Source organism: Lagopus muta, chromosome Z, assembly GCF_023343835.1.
Source record: "Lagopus muta isolate bLagMut1 chromosome Z, bLagMut1 primary, whole genome shotgun sequence".
In the NCBI taxonomy this organism is placed as follows: Eukaryota; Metazoa; Chordata; class Aves; order Galliformes; family Phasianidae; genus Lagopus; species Lagopus muta.
The window spans coordinates 33,262,771-33,287,019 of record NC_064472.1 but is presented as its reverse complement, the minus strand read 5'-3'; the positions used below and the strand labels follow the sequence as shown (position 1 = coordinate 33,287,019).

Sequence of the window (24,249 nt, the reverse complement as noted above, 5' to 3'; positions counted from 1 at the left end):
GTTCTCTTATGCTAAAAGTCCAAAACCATATGTGCATTTTGCAGTTTTTAAATGCTTGTTTATTTTGGTGTATATTTATCTATGCAAGCTTAAAACTAGAGGATGTCTTATTGTAGTGTTGCCTTTTTTATTATTATTTTTTTAAAGTGTTCACCTTTAGCTTTGGGGTCTTCTCTAAGTTTTCACTCTTCCTTTCAGCTATTTTAAGTTTCCTTACCTCCTCTGACTTTCTGAAAGAGCTCTTTGGGGACAGAGACCTTGAACGTTTCACAGGTGGTTCCTGGAGAATAAAACAAGGACATGGTTGAACTAGTTGGAACACCGGATTATAAAAGACATGCAGAATTAAAGAAGAAGTAATTTTGAATACTAATAATGAATTATAAAAAAAAAAAAAAATCTGCATGGAATACCAGAGAAATAACAAGCAGAATTACCACAGCGCTACCACTAAAGGTTTCTCTGTGACTCGTTAATGAGAATATTCATTTACATTTACATTGTTTCTTTCAGAATAATGATGTCCCATTAGGGAAGACTAAAGGGTTATAGACTCAGAAATGCAAGAAACCTCATTACAAAGGAGGGGATAGAGGCTGGTCTAATTGCTCTATAAGGGTCCAAGGTTACACTTGATAGGACAACCAGAAACAAGAGGGAAAGGATTTTTTTCCCTTTGAAATAGTTTAACACACTGTGAAGTTGAAGGAACAATATGCTTGAGGAATATAAATACAACAGACAGTAGATCTTACACCATAATGACCATATGGTCATTAACTATAATGTGACTAACTAGAGACAAGAATATGTGTTTATATTATGTACAGCTTCCTATAGCAATCTGGAGAAAGAATATGTGAAAGTAACACTTAAACTGGGCAGCTTTCTTGATCATTCTATGTCATAAGTCCTAACAGCAAAAAAAGACAGACCTCATAAAATTAGACTTTCTGATTTTTGGAATAAGTTTGGTAAAGGACAGAGAAACATTAATACACAACTAGCAACTCTAAGATAAAATACAATTACAAAAATGAATAAAGTAAAACAAAAAATAATATTAATTGTAATTAGTGATGCTGCATGCTTCCATTTTCACTGTAAAATAACTGCTTTAGAGCAATACAGCTTATTCTTGACAGTTCTTTTATGTAACAGAAGAAACCAGAAAGAATTATTAATGAACATTTACAAGCGTATTTCCGAATGTATGGTTTTATATACAATATAACACTGTACTAAGAGTAGGTCTCCTTGACATAGGAAGATTACTTTTTTTTTCCTAATATTCTGTTAGAAATATCAAAAAGTTACCTTCCATTAATAACTGCTGATATTAGTCAGCAATGCTATCAACATTACACTGAATGAGATCAATCCCTATGAGATATCTAAAGAATAACATCTCAAGATCAACATACAAAAATCCTACTCACCTTTAAAGTCCCAAATTTCTTTAATAAAGTCAGTACCTTAATAAAACTAGCAATTCCAAATCAATACATATTCATAGTAACTCCCTAAAAAAATGAAGCACATCATTTTTGAAAAAAATGGTAAATTAACTCCTAGATAAACCTTACACTTGTATAAAGAAGACTTGGAAAATCCACGATTTTTCTAAAATCAGGAATAAATGGTCAAAGTGTTGCACCCACTGCCAAAGATGAAAACAACAAAAGAAAAGATGTGGATCAGCCCGTTACCAAAGGAAATCAGGTAGTGAAATTGTAAGGTGAAATGGGAAAAATGCAAAAAATATAGGAAAAAGTTAAATTTAATCTTTAATCATCTTTAATCAAAGATGATCAGATACAATGAGCAGTAATAGTTTTTCTTTAATAGAAGATTTTCTGAATAGCTACCTACGACTGTGCTATGAATCTTTCCTACAATTGAAATATTGGGCCAAGTTATGAAAAATAATAGAAAAAATTCTAAGTATTGAGAGGCATGGAAATACTGTGCTGTGAGCACAGGTGGCACTGGTGATAAGCATTAAGAAACATGCTATTCTTTTAACAAATTTTTACCTGCTTAAGTACAGATCTTTGGAGAAAAGGAGACGTGTCTTGGCTTTGCAGCTGCACATAGCCTGTCCAAAGGCAATCTTTGTTCAAAAGAAGGCAATTTAATTTTCCTACCAAGACAGAAGAGACTTTATAGTAAAGTACACTGAAATTTGATTGCCTGAGGCTGCTGCAAAACTCAATTTGGAAGATGGCATCTGTAATTCTCTTATCACAATTGAAAATTTTGCTGCCACCATCAAGCTTAGGCATATAATTTTTAATTCCATCTTCAAACACTGCAGTAAATTCTGTAAATTTCTGAATTAGAAAAATACCCAGCTTTTCGTGTGTGTTAAATATTTTCTAAATGTCTAGGAATATCAAAAAGTCCAGTTTTATGAGCAAAGAACAGGAATCCAAGTCAGTCAAGAGTACCAACAGAAAACTTTCCAACAATTGATGTTAAATCACACTTATTACAGACTAAAGCAAATAGCAGACAAACAGAAATAACAAAACTAGTAATATTAAGAGATATGAAACTAAGTGGTGGAAGATATATTGTGAAGAAATGGCTGTTAAGTGAATGTACCTAATACACATTAAATGACAATAGAGGCAGTATAGGAAGCACAAAAAGCAAAGATGTCTCTTTTTAAACAGTTTCCCGTTACTAGCCTGTACCATGAAAGACAGTGAGGAGAGGACAGGGAAAAATCGTGATCTTGAATTTAACAAATTATTTGTCAGAGTCATAAGGCAAGCCAGATAAATAAATAAAACAAAATATAATAAAATAAAAATAATAACAATAAAAAACAACAGCCACAATAACAAAAACATATCAGGGAAGTTCATCAAGAAGCATCTTGGACAACTTCTGAAACATACAAATCAGATCAATGTCTACTGCCAAGACACAGCTCTGAAGGCAGTGGGCAGAAACCTTAACGTATTTCATCAGTTGGAAAAAAAAAAAAAAAAAGAAAAACAGTGTTGAAGGTGAGCCACAGGCTGACAGAGCACAAGATGCAGGTTTTTTTTAGAAGAATAATGGCTAATTTTTGATTAGCAATGTTTCAACAGGAACATGAGTTAATTACTACATTTTAAGAGATCTGTTGTGTTTTGAAAATATATAAATATTCATAGGAATGCTATAGAACACATATTGGCACAAAACAATAAACTCCCGCTTCTCATAGAAGCTTTAGATCAGGAAAAACGAACAGACAAGGGCTGTGTCACTGAATCAGCCTGAAAGAATAAGGATGGCTGATTAATATGGTTACAGATATCACAGCTCACTAAGTTGTAAAGTTTTAGCTTCCATAGCTCTAGAAAGATCAAGGAACTGACTTTTTACAGAAAACAGTCACTATATCACTTTCCACAGAAACTGGACTGTGTGGGTTACCATTGCCATTAAGTATGCACTTAATAGCACCAAAAAGTCCAACAAACATTCATGCTCAACAGAACTCTATAACCACTGTATCATCTGTGCTGCCAAAGCTGGTTTTATTACTCTATACCACTGCAGGTATGAGATTTGGATTTCTGCAGTTCCCAATAATTTGTGCTAGCCCATGCATGTATGCATATCCATGTACTCTAGAGAATCAAACAGGTTGAGGTATACAGTTACATGGCTCCACATCACAATTTATCACACTGGCAGCAAATTTCTGTTTTGTCCCAAGGGCCTTCTTTTTAGGACTTTTTCCAATTATCTGTAGCGGTGGGACATCAGTAAAAATAGCAATATTCACTTGTATTTTCAATGTATATTCTGTGATCCTAAAGCCAGAATGTCATTTTGCCTAAATACGAAGGCTTTTTAGTCTGTCAATTTATTTCCCAAAAATCTAAAAAGGGACTGTGTAAACAAATGAAAAAGTGTAGATATCAAATAATTCAAATAGTAGTGAGAGACACAACTGGATCTACATAGGCTCACTTAAGAGCATAATTGAACACTGTATCAGGAATAAACCAAAATGGCACTCTTCTCCCTCTGCTGCATCCTGGGCTCCACTTCACTCCAGTGCTGCTGATTTCTTTCTATCTCTGGACAAGCAGCATGGAAGGGAAGGAAAGAAGGACTGTGGTCCACCCCTGCTGACAATTTTCACCACACAGAAACATGTTCCAATTTGCTTCCACACTCTAGAAACTTATTTCAAGTTTTCCATACTCTACACAATCACAATTTAAAATTTACATTGCAAGGGAACTGAACACACAAACATAACGACATAGGCTCACTGTATAAATCAAATTAAGTCACAGAATTATTTACAGATCCATTTAATTAGCTACAGTTTACAGATGTTACTGTTATCTAGTGCCTAAATTAATGATAGGTTATCACCAAAGGGGCAGACCAGCACTACAGAGAATAAAGTTAAAGAATTTTAAATTGATATAATTGTGATTTTTTTATAGATAAAAAATGCTATGTCATATTATAAAAATGAATTTGAAAGAATGTTTCATTTATAAAAGCATAACTGTTTATATTTCTCTCATTTTCCTTCTAGAAAAAGATGGTCATTCAGATAAATACAACAAAATACTTGATAAATATTCATTTTAACAAACCTACAAAGACTTGAGCCTCCAAATATTCCATTTAATTAAGAATCCCTTATTTAGTATTTACAAGGTAAAACTTTCTACTCCCAACAGCTACTCTAACAAGTCTTTGGCAGATAACACAAAAACCATTCAAACAAGCTTCGGAATTACAAGCAGTATCAACAGATATTACAATTATTATCTGGACACTTGAACAAAATATTTAGCATTACCAATGTTATTTAGATACAAATACACTAGACAGTAAACTATCCTACCTCATGCTTTCTTCCAGTCCTTACATTGCAGGTTTTCAGAGTATCTGTAGTGTATAAATTATGTTCCACAAGGTTAAGACTCGCTTTTTTCAATTTTTCCTTTAAAAGCTCAATTTCAGATTTTTGCATGCTGATAAGACACTCCAGCTCCCCTAAAGAAGGCTGCTGAAATTCCTAAAAAATGGTAGCGTTGATAAATTATATGAGTAACAATAAAATCAGAACTACAGTATCCCACTGTATAAAACCACTTAGAGAAATACAACATCACCAATACTGCAAAGAAATATGCAAGACCCATACATTATTCTGCCTTTGAAGATGCATTATAAATTCAAAACAAACAAACAAACAAACAAACAAACCCAGACCCTTTAGTGCTAATGAAACACTCCAAAACAACAAAACCATGTTTTCCAAATCCAAATCTGGTCTTAAAAATGGTCAATTTATACAAATATTTCTTCTGCAACAACTTGCTCTATTATGGTATATGGGAACTGCTGAATCATGGCCTGAACCTCTGACTGACCACCTGAGGCGAGCAATGAGTCAGTCACAGGAGCACAAGTGAAGGCAATTCACCTGTGCAGCCAGAAGGGGTGGAGCCCCTCCTAGACTCATTTAAGAGCTGACTACGAGTGGGGAAGGATCTCTTCTGGAAATCCACTCCATGGGAGTTTCATAGGCAAGTCTGGGATATAGGTAAGTGTTCTATCTGTTCTCTTCTTGTTGTTATAACCTGCTTTGCCTAACTTTCTTGTTTATTTCATAATTATAGCATCTTACTATTCATTGATTATACATATGGTAACATACCTCAAATGCCATTACAATTTCTTGACAAAATGTTTTAACTTCTAGACTTGTTTCTGATGAAATGTCTACTTGGGAAGTACCAATACACTATCACGCAGGGGAAGAAAAAAAAATTCAACAACTTAATTAGTTCTGTAAACACTTTTTCAGTTAGAAAATGCTTTGGAAACACGTATTTTCAGTGTAAATCTACAGCCATAATGCTGATAGACAAGTGCTGTAGTCAAACTGAAGACTTAAAATAGCAATTCTAGATCTTAATGTTATTCAAGGCAGATAAGTGATTTCACGAAGCTATTAAATTCCAGGTCTTTTCCCACCTAACAGTGAGTTTCTATTAGTTCTTTGGCACAGTATTGCATACTGTCATACTCTACTCACCTCCAGCCTTTTACAATACCTTCTAAGATCAACAGGTATTTTCACTGATTTCAGATATCTTTTAAAGCACACCTTTGATGTCCAGTCGTGGGACCAAGTGAGTATGACACAGAGTGCTCGTGTTACAGTGGTTGATATGTCACTCGTTCTCAGCTGAGTTTTCACTACTACCTGTGATTATACTCACTCCCTCATAATCACAAGGCAAAACACTGGTAGCTCAGTACAAACAACAGTTATTTGTATGTTGTCTAAAGTGATCACAAAGGGAAGTGCATTAGCTCAAACCTCCTTCACAGTGCTTTTAGGCTGGGGACAGACATTCACCTTGCTAACACAGCTGTGCCAGGCGAAGATAATAGAATTCCCAGATGGTCAACACAATCAGGCAGCTGGAGGCTAGCACCCCAACACCTCTGCTGAAAGGAAGGACGATGCAAATTCCCTCCTTACTTGTTTGCAGGAATAGAAGGACAGATTACTTTAAAAAATCAGTACAAGCCTTGAGCTGACACGCTTGATGTTGTATTGTGCTGACTAGGAAAAACTCACTGCCAATCGTACTCTAACAGCAAAGACATCAGCTATGAAACAGTGTCCTTTAATCAACAAAGTCAGAACCAGAAGACAATCTCTTCAAGACATTATTCTTGTATAATACACACACTTCCCCTAATTAGTCATTCTGTCAACCAGACTTACGTGCAATTGTTTATACATACTCACATATTCTGAAGACAAATTCTCATTTCACTAGAGAAGAAAGTATATTACATACAATTCTCAGCTGTTCCTACTCTCTCAAATACAGGAATTCCCTACATAATAAAAATAAGTTATGTTGACAAAAATCAGAAAAGGTAGCATAAAAAGAAGGCTAAGGAAATCAAACGATTTCCAAATTCAGGCCAATCAAAGGAGAAATGGGAGGACTGAAAAAAAAAAACAATCATACTGTTACCTAGTATGCTTAATATTTGATGGAAACAGAGAAAAAGGCATATCTATATGATTTATTGCTATGCATAAAACAAAGCTTTTCATAGTAGGTACCCAGTAACATAGTAGCAAACTCAGTTTCTACACATGAACATCTAATTAGAGTTACCAAGCATTTATTTCAACAAAATCATAACTCTTTATATAGCAAACAAGCACAGGAGAGTTGTCAATGCTTTGCTGACTGTTCTGTCAATAATTTGTTACATATTTGGCAAAATTTAGGCCATACGTAGTCGCAAACATGTCATTCCCACCTATATTATTTGCGAAAGGCCAAGTCTGTATCTAAAAGAAAACTACATGACAGAAAAAATAGAACAAATACAGAAAAATGAGCAGACATGTCATGCATTGAAAAGAACACTTAAGAGATAACTGGGGTTTTGCTCATGCAACCAAAACTTCAGTACTATATATAATGTTGGGGAAAATGAAACATCCTAGAGAATGAAAACCATGCCAGAAGGGAAAATTATTTATATTTCTGTTATATGCTTGATATTTTAAATTGAAATAGGCACCTCCGCTAATTTTATTATTTATCAGCCACAAGTAAAAAATAATAATAATAATAATTCTATGTGTAACACAAGAAGTATGGTTACATCAATAACTAAACCAGAAAAACAGGTTTGATCTCTTACAGCAACTTTCATTCATGTTGCCAAGAACTCCATTTTTCAAAAAGTCTAGAACTATTAAACACTGCTAACTTTTGAGCTATGAGAATTAAAATAATTTAGCTAATGATTAATTTCATACTGTTTGACTATTTTAATTTCCTCTATCAAAAATGAAATGTACAGTTTTGTGAAATGTAATTCCATTTAAAAAATCAGAATATATCAAATCCCTGCTCCTATATATAAATAAAGTCTTGCAACTGACTTTAACCCTGTTCCTCTCCTGGTTTTATTCTTGGTTTAGTTTGATTTGGTTTTGCCTACTCACTTCTTCTCCCAAAAGATATTTCTTGAAATTACCGGGCAGTGATACTTATTTAAAGTTGAAAAACCATGAAAGTAGAGTTTCTAGTAAAATTCCTACAACATACATAATTCTTAGGAAATGAAAAATGATTTTTAAGAAGTCTTACACTTTAACTCAGGCCTCCAAAATGCCCATGTTTTTAACCTCAAAATTTTCATCAGAACACTGTTACCAACACAGAAATTGCTACACAGCTTGGGACTATCACATCATCAAAGCCTGCTGAAAAATTGAGGCTTTGTTTATCAGTGAACTACTTAAAAAAAGCATCTTCTGTTGAACTTTTTTCTCACCCTCTGATAAATATTCTACATTTCCTAGCCTATAAGACCTCATTTACGTAAATATTAAGGGAATTTTTAAATACAGTTTTTTAAAATGAAAAAGAAATAGATGAAATTTCTTCCTCTGATCTTTTGTTTCAGATTCATTCCCATTTAACTTTATGCTACTAAAGATGAGTTCTGAGTATCAATGCTTCAGAGAAAAAAAAAAAATCAACAAAACCAAATTCTTTAGTGAAATGATTTTGTTATTATGAGAATCTCGATTTCTTCTGTATAAAACATGATCTGAACAACCTAGAGTTCCAAAACTTACAAATGAGGAAAGGACTGCAATTTGAAAAGCTGTTTTGTATTTGCTTTCTTATTCATTTTCAAGTTTTACTTGTGAATGCTTGTTTGTCTACATATGTTGCTCAGACTAGAGAAACACATGTACCAGAATATCTCAACTAGGAAACAGCATTTTAGACCTTAAGGGTAACTACTTGTCTAACACCCATACAATCATGTTTTTTTTTTTTGTTTTTTTTTTTCTACCACATTCCAGGAATCAGATGCCATTTGCCACAAGATGAAAGAAAATCCCAGAAGCACTTTATGTAATAGAAATAATATGCACTTCCCAGGTTTCCTCTTATTCTAAGTAAGCTACATGGCAGCTGAGTCAGAAGAAATGCTCAGCATCCTTTGGTAGCTTCTTCTTTTTACAATTTGGAAATTCAGTCATTTCTGCAGCACCTGCCTATCTCTTGTTATGCCATGTAATTCTACAATGGGTACCTCCAGAGAACTATTGCAGAGCAACTCAACTAACCTGGATCTTGATTCCAGGCACAACTGTGCATTCCTTTAAAGGGTTTATGTCACCCCTCCATTCTCATAACATTGTGTTTGTCAGCCTCCAAAATCTGCAGTTTATATAATACGAAAAAAAGAACTCTGCAAATATATATAGGTCATTCTGAAAGTAATGCCTCTTATTTATTTGCGTGGAAAGTAAAGTGATACAAAGAACATGGTAACACTCTTTAATAGTAAATTCTTAGCTATAAAACACTATTTTTCACCACAGTCATCACCATGAGTTATGTATTTTTGCCTCTGATGATCAAGAGCCTGTATGTCACACATGAAAATCTGCAAATGGCAGAGGTGCCCACTGCAATTGTTGCCACTGTTGAAATGCACTACCCAATGCCTCCCTGCACTTATATCCATTGCTCAGTCTCCAGAAATGTTTAGCAAGAGTCAGTGAACGTCAGATACAATATTTTCCATGTGAAGGAATTCAATTCCACACCTTTGCTTCATACGCACTTCCATATCAGGCACCACTGTTTGCCCCTTTGCTGCTGTCTGTCACAGAGCAACAACACATAATGCAATATTGGTGGAAAGTCTATGGGACCTGTTAGGTGACACCATGAACTGCAGATTGAGCACCCACCTAGTGAGGAGCATGGCTGGCCTAGGGAGTACAGGCAAACTGATGGCACCTGTACTTCACAAGTGACCAGAAGGAGTAGCCTCAGGCTGAAGCCACCTGGGCTTATGTAAGGGACAGCCACTGAAAGGAAAGCATATTTTGGAGCTAGGTTGTTTCCTGGGAAGGAGTACTGCATAGCCAGAGATTTCCCTTCACCAGTTGGATGAGTTCAACTCTTCTTCCTTTATACAACCTACCTGCAAGTATTTTTGCCTGGTACTGCCAAGAATCTGGCAGAAGCAATTTTACTTCTTTGTGAGCAGAACAGAAGGTTCAGTCTCTACTACCATACCAACATCCACCTCTTACATCGTAAGCCAATAAAGTAAAGTAGGAGGTATTACTTTTGGAGCAGATCTTGTAATAGGGAGGAACAGAGAATGTAAAGAGGATAAAATTATTTATTGAAGACTATGTAGCCACCACATAGGGAAGACTCCTCAAGCCAGGTATGAATTGTGTTTTATTTATCAGTAGAAGCAGAGTTCTTGTTATTTAATTAGCTCTCCAATTATTTGGGAAAACAAACAAATGGAAGAAAATGAAAAAAAAAAAAAGTGGTCTAATGAAATGCTTAGAAGAGTCACCACAGAAAGTGCTTTCATTTCTCCACTCATTAACTGCCACAGCAAATTCTTAGTTGCAAGTACACAGTTAACTGAGCAGTTTCTTTCCTAAAACCAGTCAGAACAGCGGCAAGCAAAGATCCAGACAAGTTGAAAACATCAGTACTATTTGCTCTAATGCATTACAATTAATAGGCATGAAAAATAAAATACAATATTGCAGAAACCCATGAAATTGGTTGTAAAATTATTTTATACCTTTATGCTACCAGAAGCAATACGTTATTGATGTGGCTTAAAAGTTTCTATTAAGTATAATTGTTTATTACTATTTTGAACCTTTAGAGCATCTTCTCTACCCTTTTGTTTTGATAAAGTTGTTACTGGAGGGTTCTTCTTGATTAACAACACCAAACTACAGATAGTATTTCTTCACAGATCTTGAGACATTTAAAAATAAATATGGGCATACCAGGCAAGTTTTAAAAGAGCACATTTTTCTGAGTTGTAGACTCAGTATGAGAAAGAGAAGAACACAAGCATGCATCTAATGGGTAGACTGCTCTGGAGGAAAGCAACTTTATTGCCCGATGAAGTATTACACCACTATCACAAGTAAAAAAATCAAACCTGTGCACTAATGGTGTAAACTAGGGACTGTGCTTGTTATGCATTATCATCTCTGTACATTAGAACCTCAATCATACTCAAACAAATTCACTAAAGTGTGGTTTTCAATCTGCTAACTATGCATTCCATAATAGCCTGTAATTATTAAAAACTGACAAGAAAGCTACGCCACCTGTGTTTATGTGAAGCCAGGTAATGAAAAAAACAACAACGCTGTCATCACCTCTCAATTCCTGATTGCATTATCAAAACTGTAGCCGAGTTTGGCATCTGGGTGTGACCTTGTTAACTGCTAGGGTAATTAAATTTATTCTATTGGGAAAAGGGATGATAAATTATTAGCAAGAAGATTTTGTTCACATTTTATTAAATTGGCCTGTCAAAGGGTCGGCCAAATTATCAAGGGCCTCATTTATTGGAGGCCAGCCATATTGCCACATCTGTTACAATTATTTATAATTTCAGCAGTTGAAAACCAACTGAGTTAGGCATCCGCCATGTAAAGTAATTTACAAATTATCTGATGAGGGAGTGTTTTAGCTTCTCCCTCATTTCTAGCCAGCAGAAAGCCGCGCTGTAATTACAGAACACGATTAGGTTCTTTGGGGAACTTATCTTGCACTCATAGCCATAGTAAGATGCAGCAAGAACATATGGAGGAGCTTGTGCTTCTACTCCCTGAAGCTCGTGACCCGCCTGCCGCTGAGCCCTTGAGTTGAATTTGAATGAGAGTGCCATGGCTAATGTTCTACACATGCACCATTTATGCCACAAAACAAATCGGATCACTGTTAATTATGAAGCAGCTATAATCAGGCCTTCACATCTGTGTAATGTGAAGCGCAGTAGGCTGTATTCCAATAATGTATGACTACCTTTGGGTCGCAAATTGCGAGCCATATTGCCTCAGTAGTAGTTACTGAATTCAAAGTAAGTCCTTTGATAAAAGCCCATCACAAAGATATTTTTATCCATTTTTTTTTAAACAGAAGCCTTTCTTTATCAGCTATTGACCAGAACAGTTAAAGCATATGGCACAAGTTCATTAATGAACAGTAGCACACAGCACTCTAATTTAATGAAACCACTTGAGCCATAAAAATCAGATTTAGTTAATTCCCCCTTTCCCTTTTTTTTTCTTTTCTGCATCTAGCCTATACCCTGGACTCCAACATAATGTCATGGGTGATCTTGCTGTAAAATATAATTATTTTCTCGTACATTTATAAACAGATTTTATATTTTAAGAGCCTGTGCATTCTGTAACATGAAATGGGGGAGGGTGGAGATGAATGGAAGGAAATTGGAAATTGGAAAGAAATGTCCAAGTAGTTTCTTCCACATAACCCAAAATTTAACCTGATAGCAATTAATAGCACATATATCATTTCTATTTTAGAAATTACTCTCTGGCAGCTGTCTTCTAACAAAAAAAAAAAAAAAAATTCTTTATTTAAAGAAAAATCTTTCTGAGAGAAAGCAGCTAAACAAGCGGCACCCAGATGGCAAACCAGCTACAGTTTAATTAATCCACTAAAAGCCATTCAGTTTTCAGTAAGGGTAATGTAATTTTGAATAATTGTAGGGAAAAAAAAATCACTAAACGTTCTTAAGTTTTATTATAGCGGCATGAATAGTGCCACTATAGAGTAGTTAAAGTTGAGTTGCTCTTTCCGTTATAAACCTCACATTTTCAGTAGCTTGGTCTTTTCAGGTTACTGTATACTGAGAATAGATAAATGGAATATCAAACTGAGCTAAATGAAAATTAAACTGTTCTTCAAAACTGGATTCAAATTTCTCTTTCTGTCCTTTTAACACTCTTGAGTAGGATGTAATTAGTTTTCAAAAGGCATACAGAACCTTCCTAAAGAGCACTGTATTTCTTACATTTAAAAAAAAATCATTTAAAAAGCTGAACAAAGCCACTATTACTTGTTTTATAGATGATACATGTCTGCATTCTGGCAGACCTACAACATCGCAGGTGGAGTCCCAAATTGTCATAGTAAAACACACCCAACTGTAACTAAAATTGCAGTTTATGGTGATCAATGCTAGTATACTGTGATCCCAGTACCAACAATGATTTCACAGACTTTATTAGACCATTATAACTCCACACAGCTTTTCTAATGACAGAAACCTTTGTTTGCCTCTTTATTACCCCAGAGTGGTGCAGTTCAAATACAAAAGGATTCTCTGAAAAGAATAATATGATTTCAGCAAAGATCTGTATTTTCTGCCCTCTACTTTATTTAAAACACATATATGCAAGACATTTTGAGTATGGTTTCATACAACATTGATATGAAAAAAAAAACATTTCTAAACTAACAAAATTGCTATTACTTCTTTGATTATGGCCAGGGTTTGGAAATAGATTATCTTTAAGGTTTCCTCCAACCCAAGACATTCTATGATTCTACTTATGACAAAGAATCAGAGACACATTTATAATACATTTAACAAAGTGCTTAGCCTGTAAGCTATTGTATTAAAATTCCTACAAAAATACAGCCAAAATTAAAATAACTTGTTATTACTGAAAAATGTAGTATTTCTTAACATTGTTTCTAAAAGTTTATTTATAGTTACGTAGTACAAATACTGAAGAAATATTTAAGTATGGACCAATTTAACTTTGCATGTTGCAGTCTTCATCCACTATTATAAATCTTCATATATTATAAACCTATTCTCCAAGGAACTGACAGCTTGCAACTTAGAAGAGTACAACCATTCAAAAATCTTAGTCATCTGGTCCAACCCCTGATACAGCAGAGCCAACCTCAGCAGGCTGGCTAGAAAAATGTCCACAAAAATCTCCCAGAAGAAGAATCCAGTCTCTCTGGGCAATAGAGCTGTATTGCACACAAAGTTAAGAAGTGCTTCCTGTTGCTCAAGTCAGAAAATCTTATGCTGCAGTTTGTGCCCACTGACTCTTATCCTGGCACCATACAGCACTGAAAAGACTATCTCTTCACATATTTATACCTTGACGAGGTGCTCCTTGAGCCTCCTCTTCTCCAGGCTCAACTGCCCCAGCTCTACCAGACTCTCCTCAGAGGAAAGGTGTTCTGGTTCCATTTTCAACTTGGTAGCCCTGGACTGCTTCTGGTATGTCTAGGTCTCTGATACACTGGGGGCCAGAAATGGACACAGCACCCCAAGCGCGGCCTCACTAGAGCCGAGCACAGGGCAACAATCCCCCCTTTTATCTACTGGTAATGTTTTGTAATACTTCTTAGTTGATTAAAAAACTGCCTTTGATGATCTTTGTGATCAATTTCAGTACTTACACAATGAAATGAATAGTTCTAAAAACTGGAAGATATTTTATGGAAAGCTTTGTCCTATAGGAGGTGAAATACAAACTTGTTAGACAAACAAATTAAACAGATAAAGTACACCTAAGCAGGTGTAACATTGAAAGCATTTTGTTACAGATTTGTTTTGGTAACTAAAATGTTCCCAATTTATTAAACAAAATTTACAGCAACATAGTTCAAACAGGATATTATCTTCTTGATATACTGCGTCAGTAGGAAGACAAAGAAAATTAATCCTCAAAATATTCATATTGCAGTACTAAGTATGCTGGGCAAAATAGAGAACAACTAAAATAAAAGAGAATTACTCAAATTGATTTCTTTCTTTTTACCACTTCAATCAAAATCAGTATGTGTGATATACATAAATAAACTGAAATTAGTGAAATACTCATAGAAAACCAGTAATTATTACCCTTAATAAATGGAAACTGAGACAGTCTGCATAGTACGTCTGATGATATAAAATCTATTTTTTTTCCAGACTAAATTATAACTTCAACAGTAAGAAAACTACAAATACCAGGAGACGAAAAAAAAAACAAACCAAAAAAACAAACAACTTTCTTACATAACACTGATCTATAATCTTCTTGGTTTGTGAAAATCTCTTGAGGGTGTACTAGTACTGCTGGCAGAGACAGCATGTTCAAAAAAATGTTGAGCAAGCCACTAATCTCAACCTGCTCAAAAAATCAGTACTTTATGACAGAAATGTAACTGCAATTTAATCCAATTTTCCAATTTCATTTAAGAAGAATTGCTTTCAAAAAACAGTAACAAGAAAAGTTGGTAGATGCATACATTTCCTCTTAACTCCAAATTCACCCTGTTCCATTGATGCTGCAATCAAGAGACAGCAGTTAAGAGGTCTGCTAAACCTAATAGGTCCCAGAATTAACGATAGATAATAAATTTTTTTTCCCCTTGTAGACTCTACAGCTGTGTAAGTACACAATAGTCACAATAGTCACTATCTTTCCAAAGCCAAAAGGTATTTAATCCAAAAGGTAGAGGTTATTAGGTTATTAATTAAAAGGTTATTAATTAAAAGGTTATTAATTTTATTACTATTACAATATTTGCCTGTCATCAAAATGCACTCAACAAGAGATATTACAACACTTCTCAGAAAGGCATACTCATGTCTTTCTGTCAGAAAAAATTTGGAATATTTGTTATAGCGGAATGAAAGAATGTTAGTTAATACAAAACATTAAGTATGTTAAATGTATATTGTTCAGCAATCACAATTAGTTACTATGCATCATTCCCCTATGATGATGCAGCTTTTTAACACTAACCATTAGTTCCATCCCAGCCTGGACTAAGAGTGATCTACTGAAAAAAAGACGCTTTGTACACTACATTTAGCTTACTATATAAGCACATATACTTCTCATCATAGCAGGTACAGAGAAGGGCAAAAAAAAAAACAGTGGAAGAACTGGAGCACCTCTTCTATAAGGAAAGGCTAAAGCAGCTGGGATTGTTCAGCCTGCAGAAGGAAAGACCATAGGAAAACCTCTCCGCAGTCCCTTAGTTCTTAAGGGGAGCTTATAAGAAAGATGGAGAGAGACTTTTTACACAGTCTGATAGTGACAGGACAAAGAGAAACAGTTATAAGCTAAAAGGGGGAAGTTTAGATTAGATATAAGTAAGAGTTTTTCACTTCACAGGTGATGGGGCACTGGAATAGGTTGCCCAGAGAAGCTGCAAATGCCCTATCCCTGGAGGTGATCAAGTCCAAGTTTAATGGAGCAATCTGGTCTTGTGGGTGGCAATGCTGCCCATGGCAGGCTGGACTGGATGAGATTATCTTTAATAGACTCTTCCAATTCAAGTGATTCTACATATGTCTCCTTTTGTTATCACTGGTAAGTATTTGACTGAGCTTGTGACAGATCACATAAATCTCAACTGTTTCTGCAGATGGACAGACTGAACCTATATTCACTAACAGGAGTGAATTTTTGGTGCAGTTTCTCTGAACAGTTTAACAAGTACACTGTTTCAAACATACTGGGACCAAGGAGAGCTCCACAGAGCCTAAATGCTGATACATGACCCAAATGAGAGTATACCACAGAGCCAAGAGAAGGACAGACAAGCAAAATACACTTGCATCCATATTCATCACTCAGCTAGTTAGGAATGCTCCATATCTGGATTCTAATTTACACAGTCCATACTGGTTAACATACTTCAAGTTCAGATGCCACCACAAGAAGGCACAGACTAAATCAACAAAGCTTACAGTAACAACACACACTAGATTCGATTCATTTAAAACATCTAAAGGAAATGAAATGTAAAGTAGAGCTGATGACTGTAGGCTGTTATTAGCCTGTAAAATATTACTCAGAAATTTCCTGAAGTTCTTTAAAGAAGTAAACGAGATCCTTGTTAGCAATAAAATTTGTTAATATTACTAAACTATTCAGGATAATACAGACAAAAGCTAATGCCAAAGATTTACACCAGATTCACTTGGGACACAATCTGACTGTAATTAACTTTGAGGCAATATCAAGTCAGACCACTGACAAACTGCAAAAACTTCTTGAGATCAGTTATATTTCTAAAGTTTCAAGGAAACATCTACCAAAGCATTCTAAAAGAAACAAAAAAGGTTAAGGATGTATTAAAAATGTGAACAAAGACTTCCACTTTATCCATTTTATCATTTGTAAAACAAAATCATCAAATAAAGAGGAAGTTTAAAAATCTTATAAAAAAGAGGTTAAGAATCTTAAGGAATCTTAAACACTGAATTAATACTTTGGATAAAATTAGAATAACTCTAAAATGACCATTAAGAACAAATCCAGGGAGATATTATATTCTTTTGCTTTAAAGTAGATTATTACTGACATAAACTTTTAAGAATTAAACAGTATGCTTTTTTATCATCTAAGCTTCTTTGTGTTCACGAATACAATCTTTGCTTACAGATCTACATTACCAATCCAAGCTAAGTTTTGCATTTAACAAATCTATCACCTTCAGTAGTTTGCTCTCCCAAAAATGATAGATAGAAAATACAAAATATGTAAGTATATTTCACTGAAAAAAATGGAAGAAATCAAGCAGAAGAGATTACAATATCATTGTGGGAAGATTTGCACAGAATCATAGAGTCACCGAATTATTTAGGTTGGAAAAGACCTTCAAGATCATCAAATCCAACTGTCAAGCTAACACTTCCAAATCCATTATTAAATCAGGTCCCTATATGCTATGTTCATGTGTCTATTGAACAACTTCCAAGGATGGTAACTACCACTTCCTGGGCAACCGGTTCCAAAACTCAAACTCACCTTTTCCATGAAATAATATCCAATCTAAATATCTAAATCCTAATATCCAATCTAAACCTGGTGCAAACTGGGGCCATGCTCTCACACCTTATCACTAGTCACCTGAATAAAGAGGGTAGCACCCTCCTTGTTGCAACCTCTTCTTAGGCTCTCCTTACAGAGTAATGAACTCTCCTCTCATTCTCCTCCAGACTGAACAACCCCAATTCCATCAGCTGTTCCCCATAACTCTTGTTTTCTAGTCCCTTCACCAGCTTCAGTGCTCTTTTCTGACCCATTCCTGCAACTCAACATCTTCCTAGTAATGAGGGGACAAAACCAAACAGGCTACTGAAGGTGCAGTCTCAGGAGTGCTGCCTACAGACAATCACTTCTCCAGTGTTGCTGGCAACACTGCTTCTTCTTAAGTCATAAAAACATCACAAAATGGCCTTTGGAAAATGTCAAGTGTAAGTGTAAGATCCAGCAAATTACAAAGCTGGAAGCATATTAGTGAAAGATTTATTATAATACTTCCAAATGATACGCTAACCCTTAGAGATTTTTAAACAAATCTATCTTTCTACCAAAATACTTTCTTTATATCTATAATCTAAAGTTTATTTCCATGGTCAGGAACAACACAACAAATGAAGACCCATACATTTCATTTTCACAGAGAAAATGCAAAAATTTCACTTTTTTTTTCCAGGAATAAAAGCATTTTGGTTTTGTGTTTATTTTTTGGTGTATTTCATAGCTTTGTTAGAGCAAAAAAATAAGATTTTGGATGAATACAGACACTACTACTCAGTTTTTTTTCCTAGGGCAGATACAATTTACTTGCAAAATACCGTTAGCAAAAGCAGAATATCACAGAACTGCAGATGCACAGTAACACATTTTTTCCTTAAAAAACAAACCAAGAAAACCCTCTGCAATTTCCTATTAAACTGCTTTGTCCAGAAACTTAATTTAAAACTAGAAGAAATAACTTGTGTTATTCCAGAAGTGGTCTAACCTGTAAGTCATGAGAAGAATTCTGATGTAACATATTCAAAGCATCGTGAGCCTGCTGAAGCTGTTCCTGTAACTGACAAATCTTCTGATCTTTTCCAAGTAATTGATCCTGAAGAGAGGCATACCTTTGTTGCAGCTGAATTTCATTTGTTTTTAAAGTTTCAAAACACAAAGTCAATTCATTATAAAGCTGTAAGGAGAAAAAAAAAAAAAAAAAAGAGATTAAAAATAACAGGGAGAGTGATAAAAATGAAGGCAGAAATGTAAATGCAAGAGAAAAGGAGAGGGAGAATAATTTATGTAATTTCGAGACAAAGATCACCTTCTGTTTGGACAGTCGTTTCTTATTTCATGTCCACATGCATCACAGCATGCTCTAAACAATGGAAAACAGTGATTGTAACAAACTCTAAGTTTCAAACAAGTTTTTCCAGATATATACATATTACATCAGAAAACTAGCAGTTTCAAGTGCTTTTTCATGGCATTTACTAACAAAAATAGACCTAGAAAATCTTTTTTTTTTCTTTTTTTTTAGTATGCTATATAAAATGTAGAGAGAAAAAAATATCACTTAATAGAAGTTGGAAAAAAAAAATGAAGCATCTTTCCTGGGAATGACATTAAAGGATTGAGAATACAAATAACATCCTTGTCTTATGTAGAATATTTTGATATTTAAAAAACACACATTTTTAATATCTGTTGGATAGCAGTACACTGAATCCACTAATGTCCCAGCACTTTGTAGGAACTGAAAAATAGCTGTTTAAATAATCATTTTGGGAGAATTTTTTCATACAAGCTATAAAACCCAAAATTGCTATTAGAAGTTGTTATCCCTGTGGCTGTTCAAACAGTTCTTGATGGAACCAGAATATCGCAAATATTCTGCAGTTACTTTATAGGACATTCCATATGCATTAACAAATTCTAGAATAACAAGCACTATGTGCCTTGTAGCTTACAGGAGTAACTTATTTCATGAGAATAAGAAAACACCTATTCCACCCCTCCACTTTCACATTTTTAAAGATATGAGGCCTTAAAAACAAAATCACATTTTCATTAAAGGAAAAAAACAAAAAACAAAAACAAACAAAAAAACCCAGCAGTTTCCATACTGAGGGGAAGTATATATTTACTACTCAAACCTACATTCCTCCCTTCTTTCATTGCAGTTCTTTATTTCTTTGAAAGCTCTTTTTCTCCAAATGAACAATTTCCCTCTATTTATTCTACAATGAAATAACCTGTGCAAGACATGCACTTCTGCAGCTAGCAGTTTGGAAAGCCCATTTCTGCTGTTCACCCAAAAGAAACTAATTAAATATTAAAATCAGAAACATAGAGGCTATCCATATTTTTTAATGGCAGTTGTTTCACAACTGAAAACGTTACTTTACTCTTCATTTTAGTCTTTGTCTTGTTGCCTTTACTTGAATGATACACTTTGTTGTCAACTTACATAGCATAGGATTAAAACCCTTTGGAAAAAGAATCTATTACATTTGGAAACTGTCTACCTATCGCTCTGTAGGAGATTTGGAAACAATGAACCTCATTCCTTTCCTTCTTCCTATCATCTTCTACTCCTAATGACTCCCAAAGGACAAAGTAATTACATCTTGCCTATTCCCAAAACAGATTAGAAATCATGTCTCCTAGGCAAAATTAATTCTATGCCCAGATACATTGATAATTTTCAGCCTTAAAAAAATGGAACTTTACATTGAAATTTCTATGCCTACTGAATTTTTCTTATTATTTAAGATAGTTTCATCATCTCTGGAAACTGAAGTTCACGATTAGGCAATTGATTGTGGAAATAAGTAAGTATTTCATAGGAAAATAAACAGTTTATTTATCAAAAACATGCATTTTTAGATAATGTCTTTCCAAATGTATGGAACATCAAGACACAATTACTTCCAGCAATAGCTATATAAGCTCATTAGCTAGATCATACTGAAATGACAATTTGCTGGTTTTATGTCTAGCAGCACTTAAGTGGTCATAATTACAGTATCTGAAAGGTAGCATCCTAGTAAGATGAATGGAGAACATCAAAAATATGATGCTTTTTTTCAGCTGGCAGCCACATCCCCCAGTGTAGCCAATGCATAATTTTGGTAGTAAGTACGCGTCAGGACAAGACTAATAGCATATCTTTTTACTTGCATAAACTTTTCCAATCTCCCCTGCTTTGAAAACAACAATAACTAAACACAGAGATTTGAAGTATAAAACTAGCTAAAAGAGATGTGCACAGAATTCACAGAATTTTTACTCTTTTTACACTGAGTTATATGCATTTTTTCAAATAACATCAATGCACTAGCTTACAGGAGTGAGATTAAACAGAAAGTGTTTAACACCAGGAAATTTCAAAATTAAAATTAAATAAAAATAAATAGGTTTATCTACCGCTCAGAGATAAGTGTCCAGATTTCAGGTTAGCTCCTAGTCTTCTCATTTATTGCCATCATTGTTTTGTGGATTTAATAAATGCTTAAGCTTTGGTATAGGATTATACAGGTATTTTCTGCTCATTTTGCAATTAGTTTGGAAGAAACACCAGAGCCATACAGCAATAAGTGCATTCTTGAACATACAAAATTGAATACTATGGTCAAATAGGTCAACCATTTAAAAAAATGCAGAAATTCATGTGTAGAGGTGACAATGTGTAAAAGACTAGAGGATCAGAGAAAGAACATCGACTAGAAAAAAAGAAGACAAAAATACTATACATTATTTATATCAGAACAAGTAATTTTCAGAGAAAAGAGTGAAACATGCACTTAAAAAGTAAGTAGTTGCACCTCACGATTGTTAATAAGATGTGAGATTTGATGAGAAGATTGTTCAATCCCCAAGACAAGATATAAAAATATTTCTGTTTATAGGGCAGAAGAAAAGATTTAAAGTCCTTCCTTATAAATATACACATACAACATAGAAAAATGGCATTAGCCATTAAATACACGTGATAGCAAGTTAGATCAGGCCAAAGGCTGAGAAATCCCAATAAAAGCTAATAAAACTAGGTAGTTCACCCATGTAACTTACCAGACAGTATATTAGCCACAGTCATAGTGCAACTGAAAAAAAAACTGTGAAACATTTGGCGGAAATGATGAATGCATTATAGAAGTATGCAGGACTTATTTTAAACTAGGTTTAGACTGGTCCTTTGTACTGAATGCAATTAACAGCTGCAACACATTTTCCAGTTCTGTTTAGTCAAAGGATTATTTAGTGAACACTCATAGATTTTTCTGTGATATCAACTAAAGTACAGAAAGTGAGGATGGATAAGAGATTTCTTTCAAAAGTATATCCCTGTGAGCATCTAAAACACTTGAATACATCTGCTCATTAAAATGCAACAGTAATCAATTATATAAAATGATAAAACAATTATATAAAACAATAAAACTATATATATATATATATATATATATGATATGTATAAAACATTATCTTACATTAAACACTTAACAAAATGTTCACCCCTTCAAATACTGCACATCACTGCAGAGACCTGAGGAAACAAATGTTAACTTTTAGTTAGCAAATTACTAGTTAGTAATACTGGACATGAAGTTAAGAAATAAATGGGAAAAAAAAGTCTAAATTAAGACAAAGGAATACTATAAGGGAAACTACTATGGTACTGTCACTAGAAAGTCATGTCACTAGATCACAGTATTGAAGGAGAATTCCAGGAGAATAAGGACAGAAACCAGCTGGAGAAGTTCTTGGATGAAACTGAAGAGGCACTCCAGACTACACACAGAACATTCACAGCACTGTACTATGCAGTACAGTGTACACTGCATATGTGCTATGCACTGTACTATCCCAGGTCTGCCTGGGATAGAATTCACTTTCTTCAGAGAGGCCTGTCTGGTGCTGTCAATTTCACACCACTATTTTGGCTACCGACAAGCAGTGCTGCACAGCATCAAGGCTGGCTCTACGGCACCTCTCAACCTGACCCTGAAGGTCAGCAGGCTGCAGAGAGCAAGAGAAAGGTTGAGAATACAGCCAGGGCAACTGACCTAAATCAACAAAAATTATACTCCATAACATAAGACTTCAATCTCAGAAACATAAGCTATCATAACATAACATAACATAACATAAGCACAGACTGGAGTGGATATTAAGCAGGGTTGTAATGGACATCAAATTGGTTAATGCAGGAAAACGTTAACAGTGCAGTTTTAAAACCTTCATTGTGAGCCCAATCTGATTAGTCAAAAAAACTCAGCAATATTAAAATATAATTAATCTAAATCAAAGTAGCTACTATAAAAAAAACTTCAATAAGTTTAATTTTAAGATTTTCCTTTGTATGTCTTTTCTTGTATACTCCACACAGGATTTTTCAAATATTAAGAATATCACCCGTGAGTGCAGAGTTTAGCATCATCATGACAAATTTATAGTCTATACAGAATTTCTTCACTTTCAGCAGGTTGAAAGTGTCTATAAATATCTAAGGTGTGGGGGCGGAATGGCGAGGCCGGACTCTTTACAGTGGTGAATGGAGACAGGACAAGGGGAAACGGCTGGAAACTGCAGCATAGGAAGTTCCACACAAATGTGCAAAGGAACTTCTTTACAGTGAGGTGACGGAGCACTGGAACAGGCTGCCCAGGGAGGTGGTGGAGTCTCCTTCTCTGGAGATGTTCAAGACCTGCCTGGATGCCTACCTGTGCGACCTGCTGTAGGGAACCTGCTTTGGCAGGGGGGTTGGACTCGATGATTTCTGGAGGTCCTTTCCAACCCCTACGATTCTGTGATTCTATGATTCTGTGATCTTATCATAAAACCTACTTGATAGTAAGGAAACAATACTAGTAGAGTTTGGTACAGAATAAATAAATAGAATAACCTAATCAACAAACCTCCGAACACCAGAAAACAGTGTAATAGCTGGAACTAAAATGCAATGTGATCATAAATAAAGATTTAAGTTCCTGAAAGCTTTCACCTAGAAAGTCAACTAACAAGATGATCATTCACTTACCAATGATGTAACCTTTAGTACATTTAACTTCCAACTCATGGAAGAAACCGTTATTACTAATATTTATGTATGTTTTTGGTTTTAGATTTTATTTTGTGGATTCAATGCTACTTGAATAAGTACACAGATATGATTTTTTTTAACTATGTTTAAATGTTCCTGCAGTCCTGAAAAAGACTGTTAGTGGTGAAATTTAACCTTAAGCTAGCAAAGCCAGTAACTTCACATTCTGATTACAATTTCTTAGACTTGAAGGAAAGGAAACTATATCCCTAGACTAACTGCATGGAAAGGACTGGCAAAGTCAACTGCAGGCAGAAAATTAAATACAACATCTGAAAATGCATCTGATGCTAAATTCTTTTCATCTACCTTCAATAGACTTTATGCAAATTTTTGTGATGCCTCACAACTGAAAAAATCTTACTGTTTTGTATTTACCCAAAAATCTACTACTGAGCATTGCTTTTCTTCATTGTATGTACCTACTTGTACCAAAACCACAATATTCTTATTCGTTGTT

The 24,249-nt window shown here is 34.7% G+C and overlaps 1 protein-coding gene across 6 annotated transcripts in view; it reads right to left on the bottom strand.

Annotated features, from left to right (window-relative positions):
• CNTLN (centlein) overlaps positions 1 to 24,249 on the bottom strand; it is a 185,955-nt gene that overhangs the window by 100,729 nt on the left and 60,977 nt on the right. For 5 of the 6 annotated variants that reach the window (XM_048931532.1, XM_048931534.1, XM_048931535.1 and 2 more), the window contains 3 exons: positions 18,687 to 18,875; positions 4,874 to 5,047; positions 155 to 280 (listed from right to left, as the gene is read on the bottom strand). In XM_048931532.1, coding sequence (XP_048787489.1) covers positions 155 to 280; positions 4,874 to 5,047; positions 18,687 to 18,875 — 489 coding nt within the window. The remainder of the gene's footprint in view (positions 1 to 154; positions 281 to 4,873; positions 5,048 to 18,686; positions 18,876 to 24,249) is intronic. The other variant, XM_048931533.1, reaches the window with a different exon arrangement.